The sequence below is a fragment of the Montipora capricornis genome, chromosome 13 (genome assembly GCF_036669925.1).
Source record: "Montipora capricornis isolate CH-2021 chromosome 13, ASM3666992v2, whole genome shotgun sequence".
NCBI lineage: Eukaryota > Metazoa > Cnidaria > Anthozoa > Scleractinia > Acroporidae > Montipora > Montipora capricornis.
In genome coordinates this window covers 34,149,457-34,163,701 of record NC_090895.1, presented here as the reverse complement: position 1 = coordinate 34,163,701, position 14,245 = coordinate 34,149,457, and the positions used below count along the sequence as shown (strand labels likewise).

At 38.7% G+C, this 14,245-nt stretch overlaps 2 protein-coding genes across 2 annotated transcripts in view; both read left to right on the top strand.

Annotated features, from left to right (window-relative positions):
- Positions 1 to 2,049, top strand: part of LOC138028381 (thiosulfate:glutathione sulfurtransferase-like) — a 4,798-nt gene extending 2,749 nt beyond the window's left edge. Inside the window, exons 2-3 of the mRNA XM_068875904.1 lie at positions 1 to 84; positions 1,557 to 2,049. The exon at positions 1 to 84 is cut by the window's left edge and continues 79 nt beyond it. Of these exons, the coding sequence (XP_068732005.1) occupies positions 1 to 84; positions 1,557 to 1,629 (157 nt within the window). The 3' untranslated portion in view covers positions 1,630 to 2,049. The remainder of the gene's footprint in view (positions 85 to 1,556) is intronic.
- Positions 2,050 to 3,735: 1,686 nt separating this feature from the next.
- On the top strand, positions 3,736 to 13,921 carry LOC138028384 (thiosulfate:glutathione sulfurtransferase-like). Its single transcript, XM_068875906.1, has 3 exons — positions 3,736 to 4,133; positions 5,826 to 5,988; positions 12,169 to 13,921. Exons 1-3 carry the CDS (start codon positions 3,872 to 3,874, stop codon positions 12,260 to 12,262), a joined length of 519 nt encoding a protein of 172 aa, XP_068732007.1. The 5' UTR covers positions 3,736 to 3,871; the 3' UTR covers positions 12,263 to 13,921.
- The last annotated feature ends 324 nt before the right edge of the window (positions 13,922 to 14,245 follow it).

Sequence of the window (14,245 nt, the reverse complement as noted above, 5' to 3'; positions counted from 1 at the left end):
TGATGCCAATATTGTATTTCACTGTTTGGGTGGAGTCAGAAGCAGAGCAGCTCTGGAAGCTGTTCACCAAATTGGTTTCACAAAGTAGGATAAAGTTTCATCTTTAGTTACCCTTTCAGACATTCACTCTACATGTACTTTGTTTGTATTGACTTGCCACCTCCATTTAACACCAAATGGTGTCCTAATTCTCCAAATCCCTTGCCATGTCAGCACCCATGCTAAATATTTGATCACTGAACATGGTATTGGCATTAGTATTGGTGAGGGTTAAAAAAGTTTTTTGCACTTTAATCTAACTAGGATAAAGTTTTATTTTATGGATTCAAGACATGCTATTTGAATAGACACTGGACACTAGACCCGAATTCAATGGTTTCAAGTACCAACGGGTGACAGAAAGCGTTGGCTACTTCTCTCCAGAGGTGCCAACCTATGGAGATCTAAAATCTGGAGATTTGTTTTCCATCCGGTCTCCCCACCCCCCCCCCCCCTTCCCCCCCGATCAACCTACCCAGTCCCTCTTTCCTCCCCCCCCCCTCCAAAAAAACAATGCACCCACCCATCCTCCAGCAGCTCCTTCAGAAAAATTGTACAAGAATAATCTCCCACATTGTGAATTTGAGGGAAAACAGGGTATGTATGTCAAGAATTTGTGCTGTTATAACAAACAGATAAAGGAGGCCATTTTGTTTAGTTCTATGAACGTGTGTTTGAAACTCAGAGTTGAAGAAATGCATTAAAGGCCCACCTTCAACCGACAGGCTTTTCGACCGTTTGTTTTTGTTATGGAAATTCGCATTGCTTATCACAGCAATCTGATTGGATAAATTTCAGCTTTGGCTGGATTTTCATGTATGAAAATTGTTCTACGGCACGCAAAGCCTGTCGGTTGAAGGTGGGCCTTTAAGAAACAATGAAACGAGTTTGAAAAAATCGATTTTTTTTTAAACTTGGGGATGCAATTTGAGTCTAGAATGGAGAAAAGTCTGTGAAATGTTCAGAGTCATTTTTATCCGCGAGATTTAATGACCTGTACAGGAGACTGCGAGATTTGTTCCGTATCCGGGAAAGTTAGTTGGCAGGTATGTCACTCAGGGAAGTTGGCTACTTTTTTCCCTAAAGTGAAGTAAATAAAGACAGATCCTTTGAATTCATTTTGACAATGACAACAGTTGGTAACTCCACCCAAAGAAGCCGCCAAATTCAAACTTGACTGAAACCTGTGAGACTCAAACACCTCTTTTTTTTTTGCATTTCTTTCATAAGTTAAAAGATTGTCTGACTGTAGTCAAAATTTATGAAAGAAATCACTCAGAAGATTTTTAAAAACTGTCTTTGTACCAATTAATCCACAATAATATTGCTATAATAATTATTGCATCAAGAAATAACTTTTTGTGGATTTTTGAATGTAGGGGTTTCTGTACACTTGTTCAATTCCACCCCCTTCTTCATTTGAACTCAGTTTGGTGCATTATAGAAGTTGCAAAGAAACAGCAACTGTAATATCTTAGTAAAAAAGTTCTCATTTTGTTTTATTTTTGTCTATTTAGAGCAAGACATTATCCAGGTGGTTATGTGGAGTGGGCCAAAGTTGTTGAACAGTCTGAGAGATCTCAGGCTTAAACACAATAACTGTGATCTTACAAGAACTCGTTCACGTAATAATAATAATTATTATTAGATATTCACCCTTCTGATGTGTTTTTGGGTTTATTGTAAATTGTCAAGAGATTTTACTTTGTGGGAGAAATTGTGCAGCCATTACTTCAACACTGTGTAATGATTGAACTTTTCACTTGCCCCTAAGAACTTCCTAATCACTTTAAATGTTACATTCCTTTGCTAGTGTACAGCAAGGCCATATGTCTGCTTGATTGCATTTAATTTTGAAGGACTCATCATTTCTACCCCATCCATTGTGGAGGTGCATGAAGAATAGCAACATCATTTTACCCAAGTTACTTCTTGATAAATGGTGTATATATTATAAGTGAAAAAAGGGTATGCAAATCTTGAACAAAAAGTAAATGTTGAAGAATTTTCTTTCGTTTATTTTTCTTTTGATTTTAAAATGACTCATGAGAATTTAACTCATAGACAATTAGTGCTGTATGGAAATTTTTTGAGTGAACCAGTAAGATTATTTATCACATTTCCTCCCACTCCATTTCTTCCCTGTAATTTGCTCACAACTTTTTTGGATCACAGTACCCTTTGTGCTGTACGGTGAACCATACATCCTTCCTGAGGTGTTGTGACATCACCTCATTAGCTTTCAAAGGGGTTATTTTGTTGCAGTGTACCCTGGATGACAAAAAGAATGTTTGTAACAGATATCTTTCCCACTTGAGAAGGAAGAAATAAGTCGAAGGCCAACATGTTTAGTCTAGTTAGGGCAAACAGCAAGATTTCTCTGATATCAACGAAAATGCATAGGGCGTGCGATGGCAATAGGCCTTTACTCACGATAGCCGCCATGTTAGTTTTCAAATTGTCATGCAAATTAGCCATGTGTTATGCTGGGGGGCAAACATTGGAAAAAAGGCAAATTGCGGAAAATCGGCTCGTCGAAATATTGAAATAACATGGCTAAAAGTACATTTTAAAATTAAGTACCTTTTATAATAATTTGATATCTTTGATTGCTTTTGACATTTTGACTTTCTACTTCCTTATCTGCTCATTTTTCACTTTACAAACATCGAGATAACTTGTGTGAATCATTCTACTTTACTAGTAGGTGAAATTCAGTAAACGTGAAACAAATCATCTGTGTGGCAAAGATGTTCGTTATAACCTCTTTTGTGGTGTTTGCTCCCTCAGAAGTGTGTAGTTAATTTGCATGATAATAGCAAATCGCACATGGCGGCCATCGTGAATGAAAGGTCTATTAAACAAAGAACAGCCCAAAAAATTACGCTTTATTTCCCTCACTTTGATAACTGACAATCTAAGTGTGCTCCGAAAACATTAAAACGTCGGAAAAAAGGTACTCTTTTTTTCTATTTCTGCTGTTCACATATTAAAGTCGTTGAATGACGACAGTGACATCGCTATGTCAAGATCTCTCGGTTTTTGACTTCACTGTCGCGTGGTAAAAGTCAAAAGTTATGTCGGCCACTTCTTGTGTTAATCTTAAGCCATTCAATAGTTGCACCCTATAGTGAAGGGAGATTTCGTATTTTCTGCATTTCATCTTTAATTTCATTTGTGTGGCAACCTTAACCAAGAAGGCCAGTAACTGCACCGAGGAGTCTACAACGTAGTTCTGCCCGTAGTCTGCGTACTTAGCAAGCAAAACCGCCATGCTACGCAGGCTATTCTGCCCGATTTGTATCAATCTTCGTGCAAGTCTTTGAGAACAGCTGAAGTGGAAATTGTTTCCCGCCCTGCTATTCCTGGGGCGGTTATGTCCTTGCTTTTCACGACCTTGAGAAAAGCTAAAATGGAATTTCGAAATTTCTAGCTGGCTTCTTGTTAGATTTTTTTTTTTAGTACTTCGTGCAACAAATCAGGTTCATTTCAGGATTTTATGCAGTCATGCATGCATTTTTGTTTACAGATAAAGACTTCGTTTCATTTTATCCCACTTCAACAACCCGAAATATGGGAACTTCTGTTTAGTTATATATGGCAAAAAAATTCGAGATTTTTACAGTAAAAATTGACGAAAATAGAAAAATACAAAGAGCGTGATATTTTACATTGGTCCAGTTGTGACGTCACTGTGAGTCACGTAGGCATGATGCAAACCTCTTCAGAATTGCCAATAATTAGATGTAATACTGTCGATGCGGAAAAATGTACATTCAGTCTCAAGACAACTTCAGAAGATTACGAACAAATAGAACAAAAATCTTAAGCGATGGCCCTTCGGCAAGTTGGAAAATTAACAATCTCGGTGATCTCTCGAAGCGGTTTGCCTCCATTGCTGTGTGCACGAGCTATTTCTGCCAATGCCGGTCCTAGAGAACGGATTTGGAATTGTTCGAAAGAGGCAAAAGGTGAAATTCACTTGAATTGCTTAAAAGACATGTTGGAAGATGGCGGCATACAGCTGTTTGATGTCCGTGAACCATACGAAGTTGCATCCACTGGCAGAATACCCAAGTCCATAAATATTCCTCGTAAGTTTTTTTTCCGCAATAGATTGCTCCTTTTTTCTTGTTGAGCATCCAACACATAAAGCACAAATATCTTTTATTCAAATTATTAACTAAGTTGAAAGGGGCGGCTTCTACATGATTCAATTGTGGGAAATAAGTGCGGCCATTTTAACAAAAATTCTGACTGACATTAAAATGGGGGGATCAAAACAAATTATGGGGAAAAAACTGTAGGCCAGCATAACTGGACAAGATAAGTTTGCAAGTTATGGAAGCGAATTGGTAAAATTCTAGTTAAAATAAACAGGTGTCTTTTTGGTCGCTTGGTGTTTAGTTTACATAGTTAGAAATCCAAAGAAAAATAAGAATTTATATTTTTGTCATGTGGGCACTTTAAAAGTGTATTATCAAACTTTTAAGACATGACTGGTGCCAAGTCTTCCAGAAAATTTTTTATTATAGAGACTCCGACATTCTTAAGACCTAATGCAAGTTATCACATGTTCAGAACATCATTTAATAATGATATTGAAAAAGTTTCGGATTTGAAACATTCCTAATGTGAGAATGATTATCACTATAAATGGAACAAGGAAAGCCAGTGAACTGGAAAATAATTGACCCCTTTAAAAACTACAAAGGCCTATTTAATTAGCTGGTGGGATATTTTATCGCAGGATTATCAAAACATGCATGATTGGCCTTGAGTGGGCCCTCAAACTCAACATTTACTAGCATGTGTTTAAATAATCCGGCGATAAAATATGTCCTGCCAGCAATGCAGGCAACCTCTAATTTAAGGACGAAGCTCTGTTGTGTCCAGAGGGTACCATTCTTTTGCTGGACAAGCATGACATAGGCTCTGGGGACAAGACTGAGTTTGGCTAGGAGTCATTAGTCATTTCGGAGTTCCACACATGCGCTCACTTGGGATAAAAATACTGCATTCAGCTTTCTCGTGTCAAAGTTAAATTAATCTCTAGTTGTTCAATTTTCCATGAGAATTCTTCCAGTTTTAAGTATAATCTTATTTTTATTCTGTAGTACTCACCTAAATTTTTAATACCAAACTACCTGTACCTATGGTTTTAGATACACACCTGTAATTATTTATTTTCACAACCAATCCTAAGAGCTGTTGTAGCTTGATGTTACTTTTGAAAGCAAATTGTTTGGGGTCCATAAGTTAATTTTTAAAAGCAGGGGTGTAGCCTGACCCCCCTCTCTTCCTTTGTGACAGTCAAAAACAATATAAACCATATCTGTGAGATTGGAACAGAGTAATTTATGTCACCTGGAACTTAATACGTCTATGCAGCTATTATGTAGGCTTGCCCCTTGCGCTCACTGCTCATCTGAAAAATTGTCACTTTCACTAAAAACAGCATTTTGACATGACAAACCAGTAAGTACCTTGGGTGTAAGAGAGTGTGACCCCCCCCCCCCCCTCCCCCTTTGAAAAATGGTAGCTACACCCAGCAAAGTGACTTCCTCTAGTGGATTTGAGATGTGGGATAAGTATAAAGAATTAGAAATTCACATGTTCTCATCCTTGCCGTTTTCTGAAAGGGGTATATTAAAGGACAAGTAAAATGATTTTGTTGAGTGAGGTGGCAAAGTGCAACATTTTCAGCTCATACATACTTTTAGAACACTTTGTTGCCCTCACAGATCATGCAAATCTAACTCAAATTTCTATGGATTTCATTCTAGTGGATGACATTATTACAGCATTCAAATTGAGTCCAGAAGAATTTCAAACAAAATATGGCAGTCCCAAACCAAAAGTAACAGATGAAAACCTCATCTTCCACTGTCAGTCAGGAAGAAGAGCGCAGAAGGCTGTGGAAAGAGTTCAGCAACTTGGTTTTGAAAAGTAGGTTTTTCATTTTGATTTTCTGCCAGCATAGCAAATTAATAGCAAAAGGAAGGGTCTGTTGTACTGTTATGACCAAATACACAACAACCCTTTGCCAGAGTCACCCTAGCTGAGCTCATAATGTACCATTTGGTTGAAAAATTCTGTTAACCATTCACATGAGTATCACAAACTCGTCTTAGTTCGAGAGACAACTTGTGTGGGTGAGTTGTTGTAATTTGTACTTACGGGATGAATAAAAATGGATTCATTTCTCTCTCCCTCCATCTCTCTCTTCTTTCCCTTACATCGCCCACTCCGTTACTCGTTTTCGTCCCAGCTTTCATCTTTCTATCCCTTCGGCTTGTCCTTTTTTCCAGATCCCGCTCGGCTTTTTCTGCCATTTTATCGCACTCGCAGGTTGCCTTGAACTCCAACCCACTGTAAACTGACCTCTGGAATAGGCCTTATCACGGTTTTTACCGCCATTTTGACGGGTAGGCAAAGCGTAAAGAATTTGTAGTGTTTATATGGGGATCCGATGTCAAATAATTTTCGTTAAACGCTAGTTCTGAAAATTTTATGAATTGAGAACTAAAGGTACACAGCAAAAGATTATACAGACCAAATTTTAGGCACTAACCTTTTAAAGAAGTTGCACGGCAGCGTTTTCAATTTTTCCATATATTTGTCTGTAATTTTTTCCCGCGAATTTTTAGTAACAATTACAGACAAATGTATGGAAAAATCGAAAACGCTACCACGCAGCTTTTAACGAAGGCTAGTCCCTAAAAATTGATCTATATAATCCTTTACCCTGTACCTTCAGTTCGCGATTCATAATTTTTTTAGAACTAGCGTTTAACGAAAATTATTTGACACCGCGTTTGCCTACCCGTCAAAATGGCGTTTTCACGTGACGTCACGGCGGCCATGTTGGTGTCCCTGAACAAAGGAACCGCGGCCATGTTGGTGTCCCCAACTAATCCTCCGGGAATTGATCTCTATTATCATGCAAATCTTTTCTTTTGTTTTGGTGGAAAAACAAGTTTATCGATCACGTGAGTGAAATCACTCTATACTTGTCCCTGTACTTGACCACTTAGCTAACGTGTCAAGTTGCTGACTGACTATTTACTTAACAATGATTCAATCGAACTTTCACTCGTGGGTTACCGTTCAGAGATCCCTGTTTTACTACTCTTGAAACAACCTATCCCTTTAATAATTCTAACCGTAACCCTAATTACGACTAAAGGCACTGTTTAGGCTTAAGGTTAGTCCCTGTTATAGTTTTAGGTTTTCCAGTATTGCTGTGAACTGTGACCTGCTTTTCCTTCGTGCCCTGTGCGTGTAGCCTCCTTCGCAGCCGTTTTTAGGCTCGTCCCTCCCCACAAATTTGTGGGGAGGGACGAGCCTAAAAACGGCTGCGAAGGAGGCTACGTGCGTGCGGCACACTTATAAGTGATGAAATGGTATATGAAATGAATCATATATGAACTGCGGATAGGAAATCAAGTGAAGCTATGATCTTTGCAGTTATGAGAGCAATTTTTGCAATTGCGTAAAGAAGCCTGAAAAGCCTGAGCGTCGCACCGGAATCGCGAGGTCACAGGTTCAAACCCCGATGAAGTCCTGAATTTTTCAGGCTTCTTTACGCAATTGCAAAAATTGCTCTCATAACTGCGAAGATCATAGCTTCACTTGATTTCCTATCCGCAGTTCGTATATGATTCATTTCATATACCATTTCATCATAGATTTCATTCCTCACGGGACCATTAGAACCCACAAATGACCAGCTCCCAACGTCAGTGGCTTCATAGCTCAGTTGGTTAGAGCGTCGCACCGGAATCGCGAGGTCACGGGTTCAAACCCCGTTGAAGTCCTGAATTTTTCAGGCTTCTTTACGCAATTGCAAAAATTGCTCTCATAACTGCGAAGATCATAGCTTCACTTGATTTCCTATCCGCAGTTCGTATATGATTCATTTCATATACCATTTCATCATAGATTTCATTCCTCACGGGACCATTAGAACCCACAAATGACCAGCTCCCAACGTCAGTGGCTTCATAGCTCAGTTGGTTAGAGCGTCGCACCGGAATCGCGAGGTCACGGGTTCAAACCCCGTTGAAGTCCTGAATTTTTCAGGCTTCTTTACGCAATTGCAAAAATTGCTCTCATAACTGCGAAGATCATAGCTTCACTTGATTTCCTATCCGCAGTTCGTATATGATTCATTTCATATACCATTTCATCATAGATTTCATTCCTCACGGGACCATTAGAACCCACAAATGACCAGCTCCCAACGTCAGTGGCTTCATAGCTCAGTTGGTTAGAGCGTCGCACCGGAATCGCGAGGTCACGGGTTCAAACCCCGTTGAAGTCCTGAATTTTTCAGGCTTCTTTACGCAATTGCAAAAATTGCTCTCATAACTGCGAAGATCATAGCTTCACTTGATTTCCTATCCGCAGTTCGTATATGATTCATTTCATATACCATTTCATCATAGATTTCATTCCTCACGGGACCATTAGAACCCACAAATGACCAGCTCCCAACGTCAGTGGCTTCATAGCTCAGTTGGTTAGAGCGTCGCACCGGAATCGCGAGGTCACGGGTTCAAACCCCGTTGAAGTCCTGAATTTTTCAGGCTTCTTTACGCAATTGCAAAAATTGCTCTCATAACTGCGAAGATCATAGCTTCACTTGAACACTTATAAGTATAAGTGGAAGAGTGTACCACGCTTACAGTCTGATTGGTGCATCTTTCATGGATAACCTTCAATCCGCCAGAACTGATAATTTTCCGTATTCCACAAATATTTGTCGATGGTGCTGCTTCCGCCAGAAACAAGTCTGTGTGTTAGGTTTGTTTGCTTTTGAATTGGAGTAAGGAACGCTTAATTTTACAAAGTGAAAAAACGATCATACCGGTATCATGTAAACAAATACAGAGCGCTAAGTGGAACCGGGATAAAATCGTACCGGAATGAAACTCGTACTGGTATCATGAAAATACCCCCTTATTAACTGAAAAGCGTGCTAAGAATGAAGGTCATTCTTAATACGGGTAAATGTCCCTAAGGATCATATGATAAGGGTCTGTGATTCGCTTAACCGCGCGAGAAAACGAGGTTATCAAGTAAGGAAGGCTTAATTTTACCAAAAGATGGCGGAATGTCAAAGGCATCCATCTCTTCCTCGATTCTGCTACTCTCCGCAAGTGGACCAGTGATCTCACTGCAATATAGGCATCGCGGCCAAACCACCTCTAATCCGGACTTAATAGCATCTCTATACTGCTGTCTCGAAATTCCCGTGTTGCAACGCCGATGTTGCCATTTGTCGCAGCCATCGCAGAGGAGCGCTTCCTGTCTCGCTGTTACTTCCTCATTGCAATAGATACAATAAATAGCTTTCCATCTCGAGTGGCTCTTGTAAAATTATTGCTGATTGGCGAAAATACTTCGATAAGTCGAGTGGGTTGAATTGAACAGAAAATCACAGCCCTTTTATATAGTAATGCCTGATTAAGCCGGTTCGAAATCGCGGGAATTTGATTGGCAGATATTAGGTGCGGTTACACTAGACCTCTTGCCCATGGGAAACCTTGGGGTTACGGCTTGGGTTGGGTTTACCCTGGGTTATGATCGACTCCCCATTTGCGGTTACACACTTGTAAATTACCCAAGGGGAAGGTAAGCGTTGGCCTGTTTTGGTGGGAAACTTACCTTTAAGATAAGACAAGATGAGATTTATTAGTTTTTCCACTAAATGGTTTTTGAAAAACTAATTACAATACAAAATACATTAAAATTAAGGATCTAAAAAAAAAAGTAAACATCGAAGATCTACATCTGAACGACAAACTTTTCTTTGGCTTCTCTTAAACTGTCCACCTCAATTAAGTTCAGCGATTCATCGCTTCATTTTAAAAAGGCAACGAAGACGTCGACTTCAGTTACGCTTTTTCTAGTCCTTGCAACTCTCCAATTTATAATATAGACGTCGACTTGCTGCTGGCCAGAAAAGGCGTGCTTGGGTATTTATTTCCACGTCCGCAGTTGTTTACACAGTTCATCACAGCGTGTACTTTCCTCGCGTTCGGCAATCTTGTGATTGGTTGAGCCGCTTTGGGGTTTTGTTAACCATAAGACTTACATCTGGAACTGTCATGGGCAATTCTTTTGTTCTTTTTGACGTATCCATGGAAATTTCCCACAGGAAAATTTCCTTTGGGCAGATCGGTTACACATAAAAAATTGCTTCCCCGTGGGAAAAAGCCACTTACCCAAGGGCAAAATGGCTAGTGTAACCGCAGCTATTGTTGGTGTTATCTGTTCTTTGTTGTAGTTACATATCATTAAACGTTTAAACAATATCCTACTTAAGCTGAAAAAGTAATAATAATAATAATAATAATAATAATAATAAAACTTATATAGCGCCGATATCAATATTGCTATTTTCATCAGCGCTTAAATCGTAAAACTACATAAAACCTACTGAAAACGAGATTAAAAAGCACATACAATTACCAAAAAGCTTTCTGAAATAATAATGTCTTCAGTGTCTGTCAAATCCCAGCACTGTCAAATCTTAAAACAACGCTGATGCGCGAATGTAGCTTTATTCAAAACCAGTCATGGTCCTAGGATGTACTGATCAGGATTTGTTTGTGACTGACTGACTAGCCCTCAGTAAACTCGGGCTTGAGTAGACAAAATTGGAGATTTCTTGAATACGTTTGCCCATAATGGTTGGTTTTGAACAAAACTGCATTCGCGCATCAGTACCATAGTGAGAAAACGTCATAAATGAAACGTTTCTACATTGTTGGTTGAACTTGCTCTGTCTTAACATCATATTTTCATAACTCAGAATATGGGATTTTCAACAACTCGGATGTCGGATTTTCACAACTCACATGGATTTTCATCATTTAAATTCGTGGTCTCAAGCGACTCCTGGACAGTAATTTACCTCATTCCAAATTTGTTGACTTTGAATTGTTTTGTTTCCGTTGCAAAACGAGCAGAGAGATTATTAGGGCGGTCATGCAAAACCCGAACGTTCTCACGAAAAACCTGAAAACTTTGAGAGCAAGTGAACAAAACATGCTGGTATGCCGTCAAAAAACGTTTTCAATTTCACGACATAACCGCCAACGTTTCATTGGTCAAAAGTGATACATAACCGGACAAACCGTTAACGTTTGAAAAGTGAAACTTCGCGCAAAATTCGTCACGCTTCAAGGATGGACGCAAATGGTAGTAACAACTCCAAAAAAGCACTCTTGTAAAAAAAGTTGGTCGTTTGCTCACAGATGTTAACAATAGAGAGCTTAAGCACACGCGTTTTTGAGACGCGGACAGCAACCGGGAGAGAACATTTCGCGTGCCAGGACAATGGTGTCTCCCAGATTTTTATACTATTCATCTCTAACGGAGAAAAGATACGTAGCAATATAAATGTGGTTGTGTGACGACAAGTTAAAGGGGAAAACGGCTGACTTCCGGTTGTCGTCCGCATCCGCGTCCCATGCTAATAATAATCGTTTGCTAGGTAACCACGCAGTCATGAGGGAAACGCGTTCGCTTTCGCATCAACGTATGGAAGCCATCGATCGAAGAAAAACTTGTTCCTAAACGAGAGTTTAACAACCCCATGGGCAAACACGCCGTGAAAGTAGTGAAGGTCAATGAAACGGTCGGCCATTTGCCTCACGAGTTCTCCCGAATAGCGTGGTATTTTCTTGCATGTTGTGGAGAAATCAGTGTTGAGGTGATCGGTCGTACGTAGATAAAGCAGCTGTGCGGAAGAATGGAGAGTCCATGCCAGTTAGAGTTTAACTGCTCAAACAAAGTACAAAAGAAAGGCTTGAAAGAACAACTGGCGAGCAAGATTCAGGTTTAGAACCTGAAAATGCAAACAAACAGCTCCTTTAGGAACCACCACTTCTACCGAAAGCAGTGATCCAACAACGGGTTTCAATTTGTTTGAGCTATAATTACTGATGGTTTTCAGTTCAATTTGTGACCCCAACAAGCCAGTTTACGCCCTCTGAAAGCAATGGTCTCGTGTAGAAGCCGCACCCGCGATTTTTGGCCCAAGTTTTAAGCAAAAAGGTGCGGCTTATACACGAGTCTTTACGGTAATCGGTGTTAATTTTTTCACTTTCTTCCCAGGGCTTGTAATTTTGTTGGAGGCTGGTCGGAGTGGGAACTTTACCTCAAGCACAAACCAAAAAGTGCACATAGGCAGATCGTGAAAGAGCATTGAAGAAATCAACAGAACAGCTCATCATGATTGGACATTGATTTCTGATTGAGCAGAGCCTTCAAGGAAATTTGAACTAAATTCTACAATGATGATTGTGAAGAAAACCTACTAAGATGTCTTCAGTTGGTCAGTTCACATCTTAATAAACTACTGGTAACAGTCAACAAAAAGACTGAAAATACCCAGTAGATAAAGCATCAAGTTTTCTGAACTATTTTTGTCACTATCTTAAAATCTATTGCCTCCTAACACCAAGTTGCAACTGTATCATGAGATGATGGTTTTTCTGCACCTTACTTTACTGTCACAGGATATGACAGTTTTGTGGCAAGAAAGCCAGAAAGAGTGCAGGTAAAGTGTTTAAGAGCAGTATTCTATGACAAAACCTTGTCTTATGATCAACTTCTCATATGAGCTAAGCTGTCACCATTAATGAACAGAAAGTCACTGGATATCTCGTCTGATGCCCTAGACACATATGGTGACTGACCTGTTTGAAGGTAACAGTTACATTCATATTTTAATAGTCAAGAAATTTGGTGTGTCTTTAGGACACTGGCTTATGGTAAACACTCAAAATACCAGGGCCCTACCCTATGAAGTAAAATGTGTCACTATAAAGTAATTTAGTATCAAGTTTCAAAGTAAGCTTGTGATGTCATATTATTTTACGATGTCAAAAAAGATAGTTTTTCATATAGTTTTGTCAGTTGAGCTAGTTGCTCAATGCTGTGGAGTTATCAAGATTCAAATGAGAAAGCAATTGTGTATATTGCTTCGAATGTCATTGTCAACAATTCGGGATTCATTGGTATCTGTATTTCGCTTCATCAAGATATTAAAGCATCATTTGTTCAAGTTAAATACTGTGTCTAATTATCTTAGTGCAACATGTACGACAAAATGCATCCCATTGAAAGGAACTTACTATCGATGGTTGCTTTCAAGAGCCATGACAAAGGTGGACATCATCAATTTTCAAATCATTCTTGGACAAGATCGGCATCATGTTTTTATAAAATATACCAGCATATTCTAATAACATTAAATTCACTGTAGGTTAATTTAAAGGGGCAGTGTCACGGATTGTTAGTGAAAATCAGGAAAGTAAAGGAGACCTGTTTACCAATGGCAAATGAAAATTAATGGCTAAATTTTCTTCAAAACAGCCATTTTAGCTAGCAGAACCATTCTGACGTGTTTTTTATTATGCGTAGCCAAGTTAAAATGAATTCCAACTTGAAAATGTCGGGCCAACGTTTTCAAGTTCTCCCCTTGCATCTTAGATGAACTCCGTAGTAACTTAGTGTGGCTCATTTTTCTTTTGAAATTTACCGGTAATCGATTTTTAACTCACTGTGGTGATCCAGAAGCAATTTAAGAATGAAAAAGTCACTGAAAATTGATTTAGTAAATTTATAGTCAAATTCCCATGACACTACCCCTTTAAGTTAGAGTTTATTTTGAGATCACAAACTAAAATTTGAAGTAGTTTCATTTTGCAGCTTTTTCAATGATCTTACAGCTAGTATATAAAAGTGGTAGGCTCAATTTTAGAATTGCCGATATTGTCCTCAATGATTTGTATCTGCTAGTATTTTATTGACACTGATAAATTGTTAGTTATTCACTTTCATTAAATTATTTAAAGAAAAAGAATTTTGTGGCCTCATTGTGATTTGTTACCCTGCATTAAAGTAATGTAAAATGTAATGTAAAAATTCATCCTTTTAATCAAAAAAATATATTATTATTATTATTATTATTATTATTATTATTATTATTATTATTATTATTATTAACATAGATTCATGGCGTGCTAAAAGAAGAGAAAGGGGTATTTCGTGACCGATTCTGTTATTTCCGTCCACGCCCTTTTCTTTTGCTGGTTTGTGTTCACAGAATTAAATTTTGACAGTAATATATCTTTCTGTTTGGAAAATAGCTCTATTAATTCACATATTTCAGCATCTGAAAAGCAAG